General features: G+C 38.2%; 1 protein-coding gene and 1 pseudogene across 1 annotated transcript; both read left to right on the forward strand.

The window, feature by feature from the left end:
* Positions 1 to 333: 333 nt before the first annotated feature.
* Positions 334 to 3,544, forward strand: LOC129875702 (NAD(P)H-quinone oxidoreductase subunit K, chloroplastic-like). Its single transcript, XM_055950969.1, has 3 exons — positions 334 to 523; positions 1,349 to 1,404; positions 3,341 to 3,544. The coding sequence occupies exons 1-3, from the start codon at positions 334 to 336 to the stop codon at positions 3,542 to 3,544; spliced, it is 450 nt and encodes a 149-aa protein (XP_055806944.1).
* A 7,161-nt stretch (positions 3,545 to 10,705) lies between these two features.
* On the forward strand, positions 10,706 to 10,824 carry LOC129878032 (5S ribosomal RNA; annotated as a pseudogene).
* The last annotated feature ends 5,679 nt before the right edge of the window (positions 10,825 to 16,503 follow it).

Genomic DNA, 16,503 nt, shown 5'->3' on the forward strand with positions numbered 1-16,503 from the left:
CAAACTCTAGTACAGAAGGAATGGGACCCTATTGAGCCAGTCTGAAAGATCGATACAATAAAGAAAGTCCCTACTCGCGAGGCCAATCCTACAGACGATCAGGCAAACTCAAGCTCACTTCAAGTGCAAAATGGACTTGTCGAGTTTCCGGCTGTTTCCGTCATTGAAGTAGCCTTTCGTCGCCCTACCAAACGAAAGAAGTCACTATCAAACTGCTCGCCCTATTGAAGTACCAAAGGTGCGCTCAGCCCGGTGACTAGGCAGAGTTTCAGCCTGCCTTCCACCGAATATAAAAAACCTTAGAGCTGCCTAACCTGCTGACATCTAATGAAAATGGCCCCCTCTTTAGTGAGATTATATGAGCAAATACCTGAACCAAAATATGTTATTGCTATGGGAGCCTGTACAATTACAGGCGGGATGTTCAGTACCGATTCTTATAGTACTGTTCCCAAGGTTCAACGAATGAATGAAGCTATGATCGACGTGATTCCCACCCGTGAATCACTTCACGAAGGAGCCTGTAGATTCTTTCAAGCCTTTTGAAGATTCATCTCAAAGGAAGGAGAAAACTAACCTCATCCTTAGATATTTTAAGATAAACAGTAGTAAGACGAGAGAAAGAATCCAAAAAAGCGCTGGTGTTACTTCAATGGATTATGGATAAATGTTCACTATTGTCTCTCAAATAGGAAGGGATTCCGGGATTATTAAGTTCTAACGGGATCTGCCTTTGCTTGTGTCTCCACCTGTGCCCATGCCGGAAGAAAATGGTGAAAGACCACTCTTTCGTCTAAGGATGCCTAACCGCCGCACCGATCATTCGAGGGGAGGTTTCACTCTAGAATCTGATGAGTCACCACAGAAAGCGAATTCGAGAAAGGTGAAAATAGGACTTCTATTCCGATTGGTTTTTTCTAATGGATCCGCAATTACATTAAAGTTCCCCCTACTAGCCACGGGAAGTTAATGCAAGTCGATAGGTCCTTCTCAATGATATCCGACGATCAAGACAATTCCCGCCGCCCGTTTTCATTTCGTGGAAGTCCCCAGCAGAGGAAAGGGCTGTAGGTGATGGCGCGTTCTGCTTCTTATCCTAAATAAAAAAGAAAAAAGTAATAAATACAAAAATCGGTCTTGAAACAATTCATTGCATTTTCTCCTAGACTTCCTAGGTAAATCCATTTTATTATTCAACAATGAGCCACTAAAGAATCTACAGGCTCCTTCGTGAAGTGATTCACGGGTGGGAATCACGAACGGTCTTAAGTGAGTAGACATCTCCCCTCCTTCCTTTTCTCTTGGACATCTCACTTGTAATCAATGCTTTCTTTCTTCCCATCCTCAGATGGTTCAAGAGTGGTTATTGAGTTCTTCAATTCAGAGCAATGCTTCGAATTCCAAGTACGTAAGGCTATTCATAGCATTGGATTAAGTTTGTCCATGCGCCAAATATTTAAATTCATCGTAATTGAGTTATAGTTGAGTTTTATCCAAGTATTGAATTTTAAAAGAATTAATTCTTCTTCTATTGAGTTAGATATATTTATGCATTGAGATTATTATTATTTTATCTCTCATATTATTAGAATTATTATTTGTGGCTACTTTTCCATGAACCCTAATTGATTTGATGTTCATGAATATTTTTACACGTGTTTTGAGTAAAGATGTTGACTTTTAATATTCATTGAAAAAAGAGTGATTTGAATTAAAACTATATATGTATTTTATTGAGTTTTGAATGAACAAAAGAATTGAGTTTAAAAGAATTTGAGTAAATGATATTTTGATAAGATATAAATAATACTTTGAAGTGTAATGAGTGATGAAGAGTTAATGAGATGAGTTTGATGTTTTAAAATTAAGATAAAACTAGATGATGATGTTAATATGATCACATATTTTGGGAGTAGTATTGAGCACCGAGTTGGGTAAGAGTTTAATTGACTCAAACCTCAGAACTACGTATCTAGCATAGGATGGAGGCTATACATCTTAAGTCCCAAAAAGAGGACTTTGATGATTGGATCAGAAATGGTGATGTCCTTTACCCTGGCAAGGTATTGAATGAATGTGGCATCGACATCACTTCATTGTATCATCACTAGCTCATAAGTGATGGTTTTTGGTTAGAGAAACTCCCAGTTGAGTAAGCATTGCTTATTATTATTTTTAAACTTGCATTACATATTAATGTTGAGATGATATTGAGTTCTGAGCTGAGTCTTCTTGAGAGAAGTTTCTTAATATCTGTCCTTACTTTCCTATTATTTTACATACTCATATATTCCATTTACTGACATCATTCGATCTGCATCATTTTATGATGCAGATACAGGTGTTAGAGACCCTCAACAGGCGCATCATTGGAGATCATTACTTTTGACCTATTTGGTGAGTCATTCTTGTATTCGGAGGAACTCTTTATCTTTTTATTATTTTTTAGTATTATGTTTCTTTTGAGGTAGCCATGGATATATCATTGGCACCGTCTGATAGTGTTAGAGGTTTCATAGATAGAGTTCGATGATGTAATTGGAGTAGTTCTCCTTTGAAACTACTTTTTCTAAGGATTATTTCTTTCATTTGATGTTGATGATGGTGAGCCCACATAAGTATTCTTATTTTCACTTAAGTCTTCTACTAATGAACGAATGAATGATGAGACCAAGTGGTTCTCTCAGAGACCAGAGATAGTTTCTAAGTGCAGGCCACGCCTAGGGTACCCTCTCGGGGCATGATAGATATGAAGTGGAGATAGTCTATCTATTCAAGAAATGTTTTGCGTTTTGTTTGAAAGGGTCTTGGTGTTCCAAAAAACTAAAGGACATATGCTTGATAGTTGGGGAGAATATCAAAGTATAATATATACCAAATGCTATCCATGTATCAATCTCTTTTGTTGAGGTTAATCTTAGTGTATTCGAGTTGAAACCCCAATCGCTATACACACACCTAGTCCTTTACAGTTTTAGTAACAAGTTGTAACTAAATCCATATTTTCAATACTTAATAGTGACAATTTTTTGTTGTTAGGTAAACCCTACTATATATATATATATGTTTGTTGAGAACTATACTTGCTAATTTGTTTGAATTATTGAATCAATTAAAGAAGAGTCTCATATGTTAGTGACCCCACCCTAGTGAGTTAGGTATTGTTTTATAAATGACCACCTATGCTCTAAAATATGAGACATAGTTGAGCGTTTATCAAAAATGACATCGTTGTCGGGGACCGATTAACGATAGTCTTTGATTGATTTTCATATTCAAACTTATGTGCAATTTGTGTTATTGTTACCTATTGTTTTATGTCTTTGCTTGCCAAAAATAGGGCAACAGGTACGAAGCGGTTGATGAACAAAGCATAGGAGATGCGGGCTTTGCAAATGGATTTGCCGCGAATAAAGCACCCACAGAAATGGGTGTAGTCGGAGCAATTGACTTACCTAGAGATGGGGAATGCGGTGTTTCAAATCACCCATCTTATGCTCCTTATTTAACAAACGAAAAACTTATTTGGAGGCCAAGCAGTTAAGGAAGAAAACAAGCACTTGCAAAATTTTGTAGAAGTGTGTCTTCCTTTCAAGATACAAGCCAAGAGTCAATTCGCCTATGATTATTTCCATTTTCACTCAGCGTTGAAGCCACCACATTGCCCGTGAGTAAATTCAAGGGTCAATCACCACTTGAAATGAGTTGAAGAGAGTTTTTCCAAAAAGATTTTTCCCATCCTCGTGAATGCTAAAATTGAGGGACGAGATTAATAATTTTTAAAAAATGTCAGGCGAAGCTATACCTAAAGTATGACCAAGGTTTAAGAAGAAACTGACTGAATGCTTAAATCATGGTTTATCTAACCAAGTGCTACTTTAATTTTTCTATTGATCTTTGAATGAGGTCAACCAAGAAGTAGTAAATAACTTGACATGAGGTATATTCATGAATCTCACTTATCTTCAAGTGTCCTTTTCTTTGAATCAAATGGATAAGATTAATATGGCATGACACACTTGAGATAAAGTGAAATTGAGTGGTAGATTTACATCTACATCAATGGTAACCAATAAAATGTGAAGAAAAGAGAAAGAGCATGATGAACAAATAACAAAAGATGATGAAAAGCATTGACCTTCTAGCAAAGCATGTGATAAGTGTTGGAACAAAGAATGTGAATACCATTCAACTTTGAGTGAAGAAGAAGTAGCTTATGCTACGTTTGATAAAGATGTGAGGTACTTGGCGAACCAAGGATAGGGTTCTCACTAGAGGTACCAATCGACCAATCAAGGTCCTTGGCATCCTAAAGATGAGAATCAAGGTTGGAGAGATCATGACTGTCAGTGGAGAGACCATGATAGATAATGGCGCGTGCAAGACCAAGTTAGAGGAGATGAAGGTACAACCATCGGAGTTCAAATCCATATGTACCTCCTAAAAGATCTGATGCTCCCCATGGACAAGCAAGTGTAAGTGACCCAACTGGTTCTAAAATTAAAGATATACTTAATTGCATCCTTAAGAAGGTCGACTCTACGGAAAGTGGAGTCAAGAATCTCAAAAGTGACATTAAATTTGACTCAAACCGTTATCTCTCACTCCACGTTAATCAAGCACTTAGAAACTCAAATGCACCATTTCTCTTCTTAAATTAATCCAAGAGCCAAGGGCACATTCCCAAGTGACACTCTTTCAAATATAAAGAGTGATGACCATTGTATGGAAGTAGTCATAAGGAGTGTTAAGGTTCTTGAAGATGCTAAGGTTGAGCCAACGAAGGTAGTTGATGAAACTAGAAATGATGTGGTGGAGCCAAGTGCATCCATTCAAATTAAAGATAATGAAAGATTGTTGAATGAGGGAAATATATGTATGGATGAAAAAGAGGGGGTTTACCCTCCTATAATATTGATTGATGATGAAGGAAAAACAGGGGATAAATCCACAAAGGGTGATGTGCCTAAGTGTCCCCCTCTATACTCGCAAAGCGCTTCTAAATATTTATAGATTAGATGCGCAAGTTATCCATGAATATTCCTTTTATTGATGCCTTATTGCAAATGCCGGAGTATTCAAAGTTCAAGAAAAAGCTGTTGCAAAAGCTGTGTAATGTGTTAATGTCAAGTACATTCACCACAAAGAAAGAAGATCCGAGAGCTTTCACTATTTCGTACACCATCGGGGTGTACAAATTTGATAAAGCCTTCTGTGATTTAGGGGCAAGCATAAATTTGATTCCCCTATTGATCTTCAAGAAGTTGGTGTTGGTAACCCCAAACTAACTCCAATAAGGCTATTGATGGCAGATTGTTCTTTCAAGAGACCGGTTGACATCCTATTTGACATGCTAGTCCAAGTAGATAGATTCATTTTGCTGCTTTATTTTATGGTGTTAGATTGTGAAGTGGACACAGAGGTTCCTATAATCTTATGCCAACCATTCCTTGCTACAAGAATAGCTCTAGTGGATGTGGATCTGGGAGAGCTCTAATTTTGAATTGGTGATGAATATGTAAAATTCAATGTGAGTATACCTACTAAGACTCCGAATGAATATAGAATGGTATCAGTGAGTTAATCAGTGGATGAGCAGGTAGAAGATCCATAAGAATAGGAAATGCCACCCGATATTGGGTTGTGAAGAGGTACCTGCATCGTGCCATGATATTAAATCAAGCGCTTCTTGGGAGGCAACCTAAGTTATTTTTATTTTTTTACTTTACTTTTTGTTGTCTTTGTTTTGTTTCTAAGAGCGTGAAAAGGATGCTAAGTATGAAAGGTGAAAATCGACCACTTTGACCATCAGTGTAAAACAGTCATAACTGTCACGACCCAAACCCATAGGCCATGATGGGTGCCCGAACTGGACACTCGGGTGTACCCTTGCTAACTATAAGAAAACCTATCTCCTATTTGAGTCATAGCATGCCAACAGGCAAGACAATATATATAAGCCGACGAGGCTATCGTAACATATAGGCACAACTGTTCACACATACGTATACAATCCACATACATGTTCACAGACCTCTAAGAGTAAAAAGAAACAGAAACATAAGGAGGGACAGGGTCCCCACTGTACCCTTGAACACACAAATATATACATCAATGGTCGGTACCAAAAGCTGGGCTCCGACACGATGGGGCTTTTTTTAAACCCACTAGGTGAAATCCTAAGCTGGTGGATCCTTAAGTTATGTGTCTGTACCTGCGGGCATAAAAAACAACCCCCCAAAGAGAGGGGGGTCAGTACAAAATACGTACTGAGTATGTAAGCATAAAACACCATAACGAGATTACAGTTGGAATAGGAATATAGAGGACAAGTATAATAATTAACCCATTATCATACCTGCATCTTATGTAGTAAAATCATTTTCATCATAATATCATATCTTCATCTCTTTTCATCATATATATCACTTCATTGTGTCATCGTATATGGCATCACACTATCGTACACGGCATAACCTCATTGTATATATATATATATCATAACATATCCAACCTATTATGGGGTTCGGTGTCATAAATATATAACTATATTTGCACAAGCATACCTACCTACGGTATCCGACCCTTTAGTGAGGGACTTCGTGAAGAGAGTAGGGTACATTATAGGACTCGGTATCATAATCATCATATTTAATTCGGCTCGAGACGCGGTGAATACTCATATCGTTGTCGCATCATTATATCATCACATCATCATATCATCATATATAGTATCCCTTCATTGTATGTGGCATCATCCATCACATCATGGTATCATATGGTATTCGGCCCAGGACTCAGTGAAAAAAGTAGTAAAGCGACGCATGATATTAGGCTCAGCCCTGCATGGGACTCGGTGAAAAAAGGGTTACCGTATGCATGAGTAGAGTAGTGAGAAACCATATGCAACTAAATCATCTCCTGAGACTCAATGAAAAAGTCAAGTGAACCGTCACTTGAATACCAGGAAAGTAATTTTTTGAGGTACCCTTTAGATGTTATTAGGAATTACATCAATTAGGGCCTCAAGAACCATAGGCGTGTACCAAAATAATGCCACACAGTTTATGCAATAAAAGACACAACTACAATCAGACCCATAGCTTATGCAATCAGAGATACAGCTTATGCAGTCAGAGACATTTATCCTCTCAGAGCCTTTCAGAATAAGAGCTTATATCTCCACTTACTATTCAACATATAGATGGCTTGAGAGTAGTAATTTAACTACTTTAGGACCCTTAGTATTCAAAAGTGACTAGAGTCACGAATTATATCCGGAAACTATAAATGGAATTACCTCTAAACTCATATCAGACATCATTTCACTTACCTTAAGCAATTTCAACGAAAGGAGATAGGCCTTATATGTACTACTTTTCATCCTATAGAAGACTTGAAAGGCGATGAGTCCACTTAGTGCAGGAGTTCTAACATCCAGAAGTGAATAAGGGTCTTGAATCATACTCAGAGCTTTATGAATGGAATGACTCCCAAGTTTCGTGTATATATAACTTAAGGCTAAGACATGCCAAAAGAAAGAAAGGGTAAGCTTCACATGCCTTTTGTGGATTAACTGTAACCCAGCTCACCTCATTATATTATTGACCTATTAACAAGAGAGTAATACTAAGTTTAAAAACCTTTTACTTTCCAATTTCCAACTCTACAACCAATTACCCATAGGAATCGTTTCCTTATCCAATACCCTCGACTAGTTTATCACTAGTTCCGAAGTTACAAAAAATCGGGCAACATTTCCCCTATAACTTTAACATCCCCGAGATTTCAAATCAGCCACCATTTCAACAACCATACCAACAAAAACAACCATCGGCATATACACAAGTAAATTACTTCAACATTACACAATACAAACTCCAAACAACTCGCCCGAAGCTACGATATCAAAATAGAGTTTTTAATCTTTATTTCAAAAAACCTTTAACAATACGAAACAGAGGGTAGTGTGGATGAAACCAGAAGTAACCATACCCATTTTATAACACTTTACATCCCTGCATCATGCCATCCAACCAGCTGCAACTGCAGCACAACAACCGCAACACACTACTCGACTACGATTTAGCTATGACGACTTCAATTTAGTTTGCTTCTAACGTCAAGTATCCTTATGAAATTTTTCTACTTACAACCTTATTTAAGACATGTGATACACCTTATAACATCATCATAAACTCCAATTTGAAAGTGAAAACCTTACCTTGCCCGAAACTCGCCAAACTCGCCCAAACTTGCCTCGGAAGTTCCCTTAGCGCGCCTAAAACTTTGTGGCTGTTTGATAACGTTTTGGGATGCTCTAAATCATAAATTTTCATTACTAACACCTTCATAATATCTTGGTGTAACCTAGATAATTAATTCATAGAATAAAATCGGAGACTTACCTTTTTTTTCTCCTTGGCCGAACCTACTCTCTCTCTAGTTCTAGATTTCTCTTCTCTTCTTTCTTTCCCTGGAAGCCTCTAGAACTTGGAAGATAATGACTTCGTGACATGGTTGATCATAAAATATCTCTATATATAGGTCACTTTAGGAGGTGATATGTGTCAACCCCTAAGTGGTGACAAATGTCAAGCCCTCATTGGGCCAATACACCACCCCCTCCATCCTTGGGATGCCATGTGTCATATGGGCCCCACCATCCTTGCTCCAGGTACTGCCATGTGGCACTCTCTCATGCTTCCACGTGGAACTCTCTTTTCCCCCTTGTGGGTTCATAATCTCATCTTACTTTACGAACCTATGTAATCCTTACTACGTAAGCTTGGTATGCACTCAAGTAGCTTAAGTATGTAAGATTTACAAGTTGGTAGCTTACGTAAATAAGTCGAGTCCTACGACTCATTATTTGGTCTCCAACTTCTTCCGGATTCTTATAACTCTATTTCCAATCTTCTCTACTATGGGGTATCACATTCTCCTTTCCTTAGAGTTGTTTGATAGCGTTATAGATTACTCGGCTCACATGGTAACTCTTAAGAAGCTTAAGAATTCTTAAGAAGGCTTAAGAAGCTTTAAGAAGCTATAAGAACTTTGGGAAACCTTAAGAAACTTAAGAGGCTTACGATCCTTCCAAGAACTTAAGAGCCTTTCAAGAGACTTAAGAATGCGTTCCAAGGTACAAAAGTACGGGATATAACATCCTTCCCCCCTTTAGGACATTCGTCCTCGAATGTAAACCAAAACTTTCCTTATGGTCTTATACTGACTATATAAAAAGTTTCTCTATTCTATCACAATAACACATACTTTCACCGAGCAATCAATATCAGAGTCCAAAGGTTGGGATTACCTGTAGACGTATAGAATAGGTATGGATACTTGTGCTTCATTTCTCTTTCAGCTTCCCAGGTCATTTCTTTACGACTCTCATTTCGCCATAACACCTCGATGGAAGCTACGTCCTTAATATACCACCTCATACTCCGCTAATCTAGGATAGTGACCGATTGCTTCTCATAGGATAACTCCTTTATGAATTGGATATCCTCTGCGGAATATACTCAGGATGGATCATCAACACACTTACGAAGCATTGATACTTGGAAGATTGGATGTACTGCTTCTGGATCCACTGCTAAGTTCAACTCGCATGCAACCTTGCCCATTCGATGGAGGATCTGATAAGAGATAATGCATCTCGAACTAAGGTCCTCTTTCGTAATGGCTCTCATCACTTTTTATGTGATTGAGACTTTTGAGAGTGCTTAATTATAACTTGAAACTCTAAATATCGACATCTATTATCCACGTATGACTTCTGTCGACTCGGAGCTGCTAATAATCTCTCCCGAATAAGGTTCACCTTCTATACCGCTTATTGAACCACATCTGGGTGTATTAGTCATATTTTACTACCATCAAACCAAATCAATTGGAGACCTACACTGTTCGCCATATCAATTCTCGTACGGGGCCATCTGGATACTAGAATCATAGTTAATATCGTAAGTACTTGGACAGGTGGTAGGTAATTGTCTGAGCTACCTTTGGAGTCAACCATATAGGCCCGCAATATATCATCTAACGTTTAGCTAGTAAGCTTAGTCTGTCCATCAGTCTGAGGGTAAAATGGTGTACGAAGACCTATATGTCTTCCCAATCTATTCGTAAACTAATCTTCGGTAGTTAACTGTAACTTGGGCTCCTTCGTCTAGGATAATAGCTATGGGAACTCCTAAGGTCCTACCACCCTCTAGACCTATAATTTCACACCATCTCGGCTGAGCAGGTAGTGTTTGATTGGAGGAACATGGGATAATCTTGTTAATCTACGGATAACATTTCATCTAGAATTATTTGTCCAGGGAGTGCAAAGTGAGTCTTATGGCCAAGGTCATATTGTGGAATCTTCAACCTCGTATATTACTTCTTACCTTCTTTAGATGACATCAACTGGTACCCTCGCCTTTTGGGTTTTGGTTTTTGCCCATCAAAGTTGGCTACCATGTTGTGCTGAAGTCCCCTCACATAATGACTTGTATAGACGTTCCGTGGTTTGCCTTATCATTAACTAGTATTATGTTGAAGAACTGTGGCATACAAGTGCGCCATCTATTAGTAATCAGCTAATCCTTGTTGTTTTACTTAAGCTCTTTTGCAATTCCCTTATCATAACTTATAACACTCTAGGTACATAATCTCGTGTCGTTGCTTCGCTGCTAGTTCGGATTCTCCCATCTCGTGCGATCATAACAGCACTAACGCACTGGATCCCACTAGAATTTTGAAGTTAAACGTGCTTGGACTAGAGTAGTACTAGGATGGGTGATCCTCTGGGAAGTCCTCGTGTCATGTTCCATTTCCATCCTTGCAATAATGTGTTAAGGCACTCATCTTAGCCCAAGATTTATCTTAGCGTCTTTTTGCTAGTCTTCATGCTTCGGCTTGCCCGCTCCACCCCTATCTTACACTCGACATTGGGATAGATTGTTGGTTCAACCATGGCTAGGTCCTATATTTCCCTTAGTACTCACCCCATCTCGGTAGTTTGGTCTAACCCATCTTAACATCTCTCTGTAATGTATCCAAAACATCCTAGCTCCTTTTATTATGTACTTCTCACTTGATCCTATACTCAACATATACATATCCATAGGTTGCATAACCATTCTGATACAACCTGTATAAGATAGACATAATCTTTTCATTTCCCGGCCCATCTTACTTTACATATCGACTTCACACTAGAACTTACTCACACCAACGCTATTTTGTCCTACTCCTTTCTTTTCTTTCTTTACGTACTCCTTGGTCTCCTCATTTTCTACCGTAAGAGATTTTCTATTCTTTCCCCTTGCTACTTGTATGTCACCATATTAGTGGCCAAAGACGTTGTTGCCATATCTTAATCTTTACCCAAACACAACCCTACTACCCTATACACGGTCCTTAGTTTGCTTAGTCCTACTCTCTTATCGTATTCACCCCTTGTGGTAGGCACCTATGATTCTTCGCACGGTCTCATACGCGGCTTTTATATATTTATTGTTGGCCTTGAGCTCTTGCTAACTCGTGCCAGTATGTGATCTTGCTTGAAATTTAAGCGGTCCTGTCAATATGTGACAGTGTTAGTTGATTTCCTCTCACGCTTGTATTTCTCTTGTCCACTCCCCCCCTTTAGGGTGTACCCATGTCATCCTCTGTTTATTTTCAACTGTTCATACGTATATTATTTTGTTCCAACACATTTGACATACTGCACCATGAGCCCGTTTGGATGGGCTTTAAGTTGGTCAAAACCAACTTATAGCTCCTTTTTAGCTTTTGAACATGTTTTCCTAATGCTAATTTTAAGCCATAAAGTTTTTAAAGTTAGTCAAAAATGAAAATTTAGGATTCCTAACTTTTTTTTCCTAAGTTCTTAAAGTCATTTTCTTTGACTATGGAAATTATTTTTATATCCCTTATATTTTAACTAAATTCTTAAACTACCCTTTTTATTCTTTTAACCCTAAAATTCACATCATTTTCCTCATTTAAGCATTTTTATCCAAACACTCAACTGCTTATTTATAAAAATAACTTTCAGCACTTCAAAGTTCTAAAAGCACTTCATACATAAAAGTTATTTTTTTTAAGCCCATCCAAACGGGCTCCATGTCTACACCTTTTGTTAACTCATCTATACTTCAGGTTGCCCCTGTAAGAAACCTTAATATAACCATGGGTGCTCAGAATTCTCAATAACTAGTACCCAATCTAGTCCAAGTACTGGTACTCAAGTCATATAACTAATGTAGTAGTTTTGCCGAAGCCACATTTCGTTCATCCCAATCAGTACGTCACTAGTGCTTATAATCGTGACCGATTCTCTATTCGGGGGCAATTATACTCTGATGACACGTGTTTCTAGCTTTTTTAGAACACTATCTTTATCCCAGTGAATACCACTTGTTCCTCTTAATGGACTCGCAACGCATCAATGGTCTTGCAGAGCTACCTCCCTCATCCTTGAGGGGTCTTACTATTTTCCACAGTAGAGGTACATATACACCATACCCCTTTCTGCTTCATGCTCTTTCATCCTTATCGTGTACTCGATGCTGACTCCTAATCTTACTCACAATCACATTCTTTAGTTACTTCGTTACTAGGCCCTACGTACTTCCATGATGATCCTCATTATATTCACACTATATTCTGCTCATGGTCAATCCCGAAGGGTAATATTTCTTAACCTTTATTTATGATCCTTACTCTTGACTAATTCCACCTGGTGGAGCAAGCGTACTTGACTCCCTTATCCTTCCTCATCATTCTCATCCTTAATACCTCGTAGGCAGTCTTAAGACATTTATATCCATCACCATTCTTCTCACCATATCAGTATCGACCTTCTAATTACCACCCATACCATAATTTACTTATTTTCCAAAGTCAGTTGTACTCCTAGTTTAGTCGGATCTTATCGTTACCGTGGATACAATCTCTCAAGAAATACTATAACCTTATATCTCATTCTCTTTTTATTTCAAAAACAAATCAGCAGAGTTTCCTCTATATTCCTTACTATCCCAAACCTGCACTTAGGAAATACCAAATGCCTCGTAGGGCCAACATACATATATTCATATCACTGCCATACAGGGCGCCCAATATCAATAACAATATAAAATAATAGACTTACCTCGTATGTCCAACTTGAACTGCACCCGTTATACTTTCTTGTCTACTTTTCCCTTCAATCTTCGACTTTACATATCAATCATATTTCAATCTTCTTACCTTATCCATCATGACTCCTTCACATTGTTACTTACTTGTATACTGGGTAGCTTCCAATATCATCCATCATTTTCTTCTGTCAATGTCGTTCTTCAGCTGAAACCAAAGATTAGAAAAAGGAATTTCATGTCCTATGGCTAGGCTCTATCATACGATCTTAGATATGAAGGAAAGGTGACATCCTAAATGCCTTGTATCCTCTTGTTTATAGATGTGGCATGCAACACACCGATAAACAAGATTCTACTAGACACGGTCTATAGATATTCCAAGGAAGGACCGCTCTGATACCACTTTTATCACGACCCAACTCTGTAGGCCATGATAGGTGCCCGAACTGGACACTCGCGTGTACCCTTGCTAACTATAAGGAAACCTGTCTCCTATTTGAGTCATAGTATTCCAACAGGCAAGATAATATATATAAGCCAATGAAGCTATCGTAACATATAGGCACAACTATTCACACATACGTATACAACCCACATACATGTCCACAGACCTCTAAGAGTAAAAAGAAATAGAAACATAAGGCGGGACAGGGCCCCCGCCGTACCCTTGAAAACATAAATATATACATCAATGGTCAGTACCAAAAGCTGGGCTCCGACATGATAGAGCTCTTTTTAAACCCGCTAGGTGAAATCTTAAGCTGGTGGATCCTTAAGTTGCGTATCTGTACCTGCAGGCATGAAATGCAGCCTCCTGAAGAGAGGGGGGTTAGTACAAAATATGTACTGAGTCTGTAAGCATAAAACACCATAACAAGATTACAGTTGGAACAGGGATGTAGGGGACAAGTATAACAATTAACCCATTATCGTGCCTACATCTTATGCAGTAAAATCATTTTCATCATAATATCATATCATAATCTCTTTTCATCATATATATCACTTCATCGTGTCATTATATATGACATCATACTATCGTACATGGCATAACCTCATTGTATATATATATCATAACATATACAGCTCATTATGGGGTTCAGTGTCACAAATGTATCACTATATTTGCTCATGCATGCCTACCTACGGTATCCAGCCCTTTAGCGAGGGACTCCGTGAAGAGAGTAGGATAAATTATGGGACTCGGTATCATAATCATCATATTTTATCCAGCCCGGGATGCGGTGAATACTCATATAATTATCGCATTATTATATAATCACATCATCATATCATCATATATAGCATCCCCTCCTCATACGTGGCATCACCCATCACATCACGATATCATATCGCATCTGGCTCGAGACTCGATAAAAGAAGTAGTAAAGCTACGCACGATATTAGGCCCGGCCTCGCGTGGGACTCGGTAAAAAAAGGGTTACCGTATGCATGAGTAGAGTAGTGAGAAACCATATGCAACTAAATCATTTCCTGAGACTCAATGAAATAGTCAAGTAAACCGTAACTTGAAGACCAGGAAAGTAATTCTTCGTGGTACCCTTTAGATGTTATTAGGGATTACATCAATTAGGGCCTCAGGAACCATAGGCGTGTACCAAGATAATGCCACACAGTTTATGCAATAAAAGACATAACTTATGCAATCAGACACATAACTTATGCAATCAGAGATACAACTTATGCAATCAGAGACATTTATCCTCTCAGAGCCTTTCAGAATAGGAGCTTATATCTCCACTTACTATTCAACATATAGATGGCTTGAGAGTAGTAATTTAACTACTTTAGGACCCTTAGTATTCAGAAGTGACTACGAGTCATGAATTATATCCGGAAACTATAAATGGAATTACCTCTAAACTCATATCAGACATAATTTTTCACTTACCTTAAGTAATTTCAATGAAAGAAGGAGATAGGCCATATATGTACTACTCTTCATCCTCTAGAAGACTTGAAAGGCGATGAGTCCACTTAGTGCAAGAGTTCTAACATGCAGAAGTGAACAAGGGTCTTGAATCATACTCAGAGCTTTATGAATGGAATGACTCCCAAGTTTCGTATATATATAACTTAAGGCTAAGACATGCTAAAAGAAAGAAAAGTTAAGCTTCACATGCGTTTTGTGGATTAACTATAACCTAGCTCGCCTTATTATATTCTTGAACTATTAACATGAGAGTAATACTAAGGTTAATAACCTTTCACTTTCCAATTTCCAACTCCACAACCAATTACCCATAGGAATCGTTTCCTTATCCAATACCCATGACTAGTTTGTCACTAGTTCCGAAGTTACCAAAAATCGGGCAGCATTTTCCCTATAACTTTAACATCCTTGAGATTTCAACTCGGCCACTGTTTCAACAACCATACCAACAAAAACAACCATCATCATTTATATAAGTAAATTACTTCAACATTACACAATACAAACTCCAAACTACTCGCCCGAAACTACGATATCAAAATAGAGTTTTTAATCTTTATTTCACAAAACCTTTAACAATACAAAACGGAGGGTCGTGTGGATGAAACCAGAAGTAAACACACCCATTTTAGAACAATTTACATCCCTGAAACACGCCATACAACCATCTACAACCACAGCACAACAACCGCAACACACTACTCGACTACGATTTAGCTATGACGACTTCAATTTAGTTTGCTTCTAACGTCAAGTATCCTTATGAAATTTTTACACTTACAACCTTATTTAAGACATTTGATACACCTTATAACATCATCATAAACTACAATTTGAAAGGGAAAACTTACCTTGCCCAAAACTCGCCAAACTCGCCGAAACTTGCCTCAGAAGTTCCCTTAGCGCGCCTAAAACTTTGTGGCTGTTTGATAACGTTTTGGGATGCTACAAATCATAAATTTTCATTACTAACACCTTCATAACATCTTTTTGTACTCTAAATAATTAATTCATAGAATAAAATCAGACTTACCTTTTTTTTCTCATTGGCCGAACCTACTCTCTCTATAGTTCTAGATTTCTCTTCTCTTCTTTCTTTCTCTAGAAGACTCTAAAACTTGGAAGATAATGACATGGTGACAAGGTTGATCATAAAATATCTATATATATAGTCCACTTTAGGAGGTTACACGTGTCAACCCCTAAGTGGTGACACATGTCAAGCCCTCATTGGGCCAACACACCATCCCTTCCAACCTTGGGATGCCACGTGGCATATGGGGGCCCACCACCCTTGCTCCAGCTGCTTCCACATGGAACTCTCTCATGCTGACTTATGGAACTCTCTCATGCTGCCATGTGGCACTCTCTTTTCCCCCTCGTAGATTCGTAATCTCATCTTACTTT

The sequence above is a fragment of the Solanum dulcamara genome, chromosome 12 (assembly GCF_947179165.1).
Source record: "Solanum dulcamara chromosome 12, daSolDulc1.2, whole genome shotgun sequence".
NCBI lineage: Eukaryota > Viridiplantae > Streptophyta > Magnoliopsida > Solanales > Solanaceae > Solanum > Solanum dulcamara.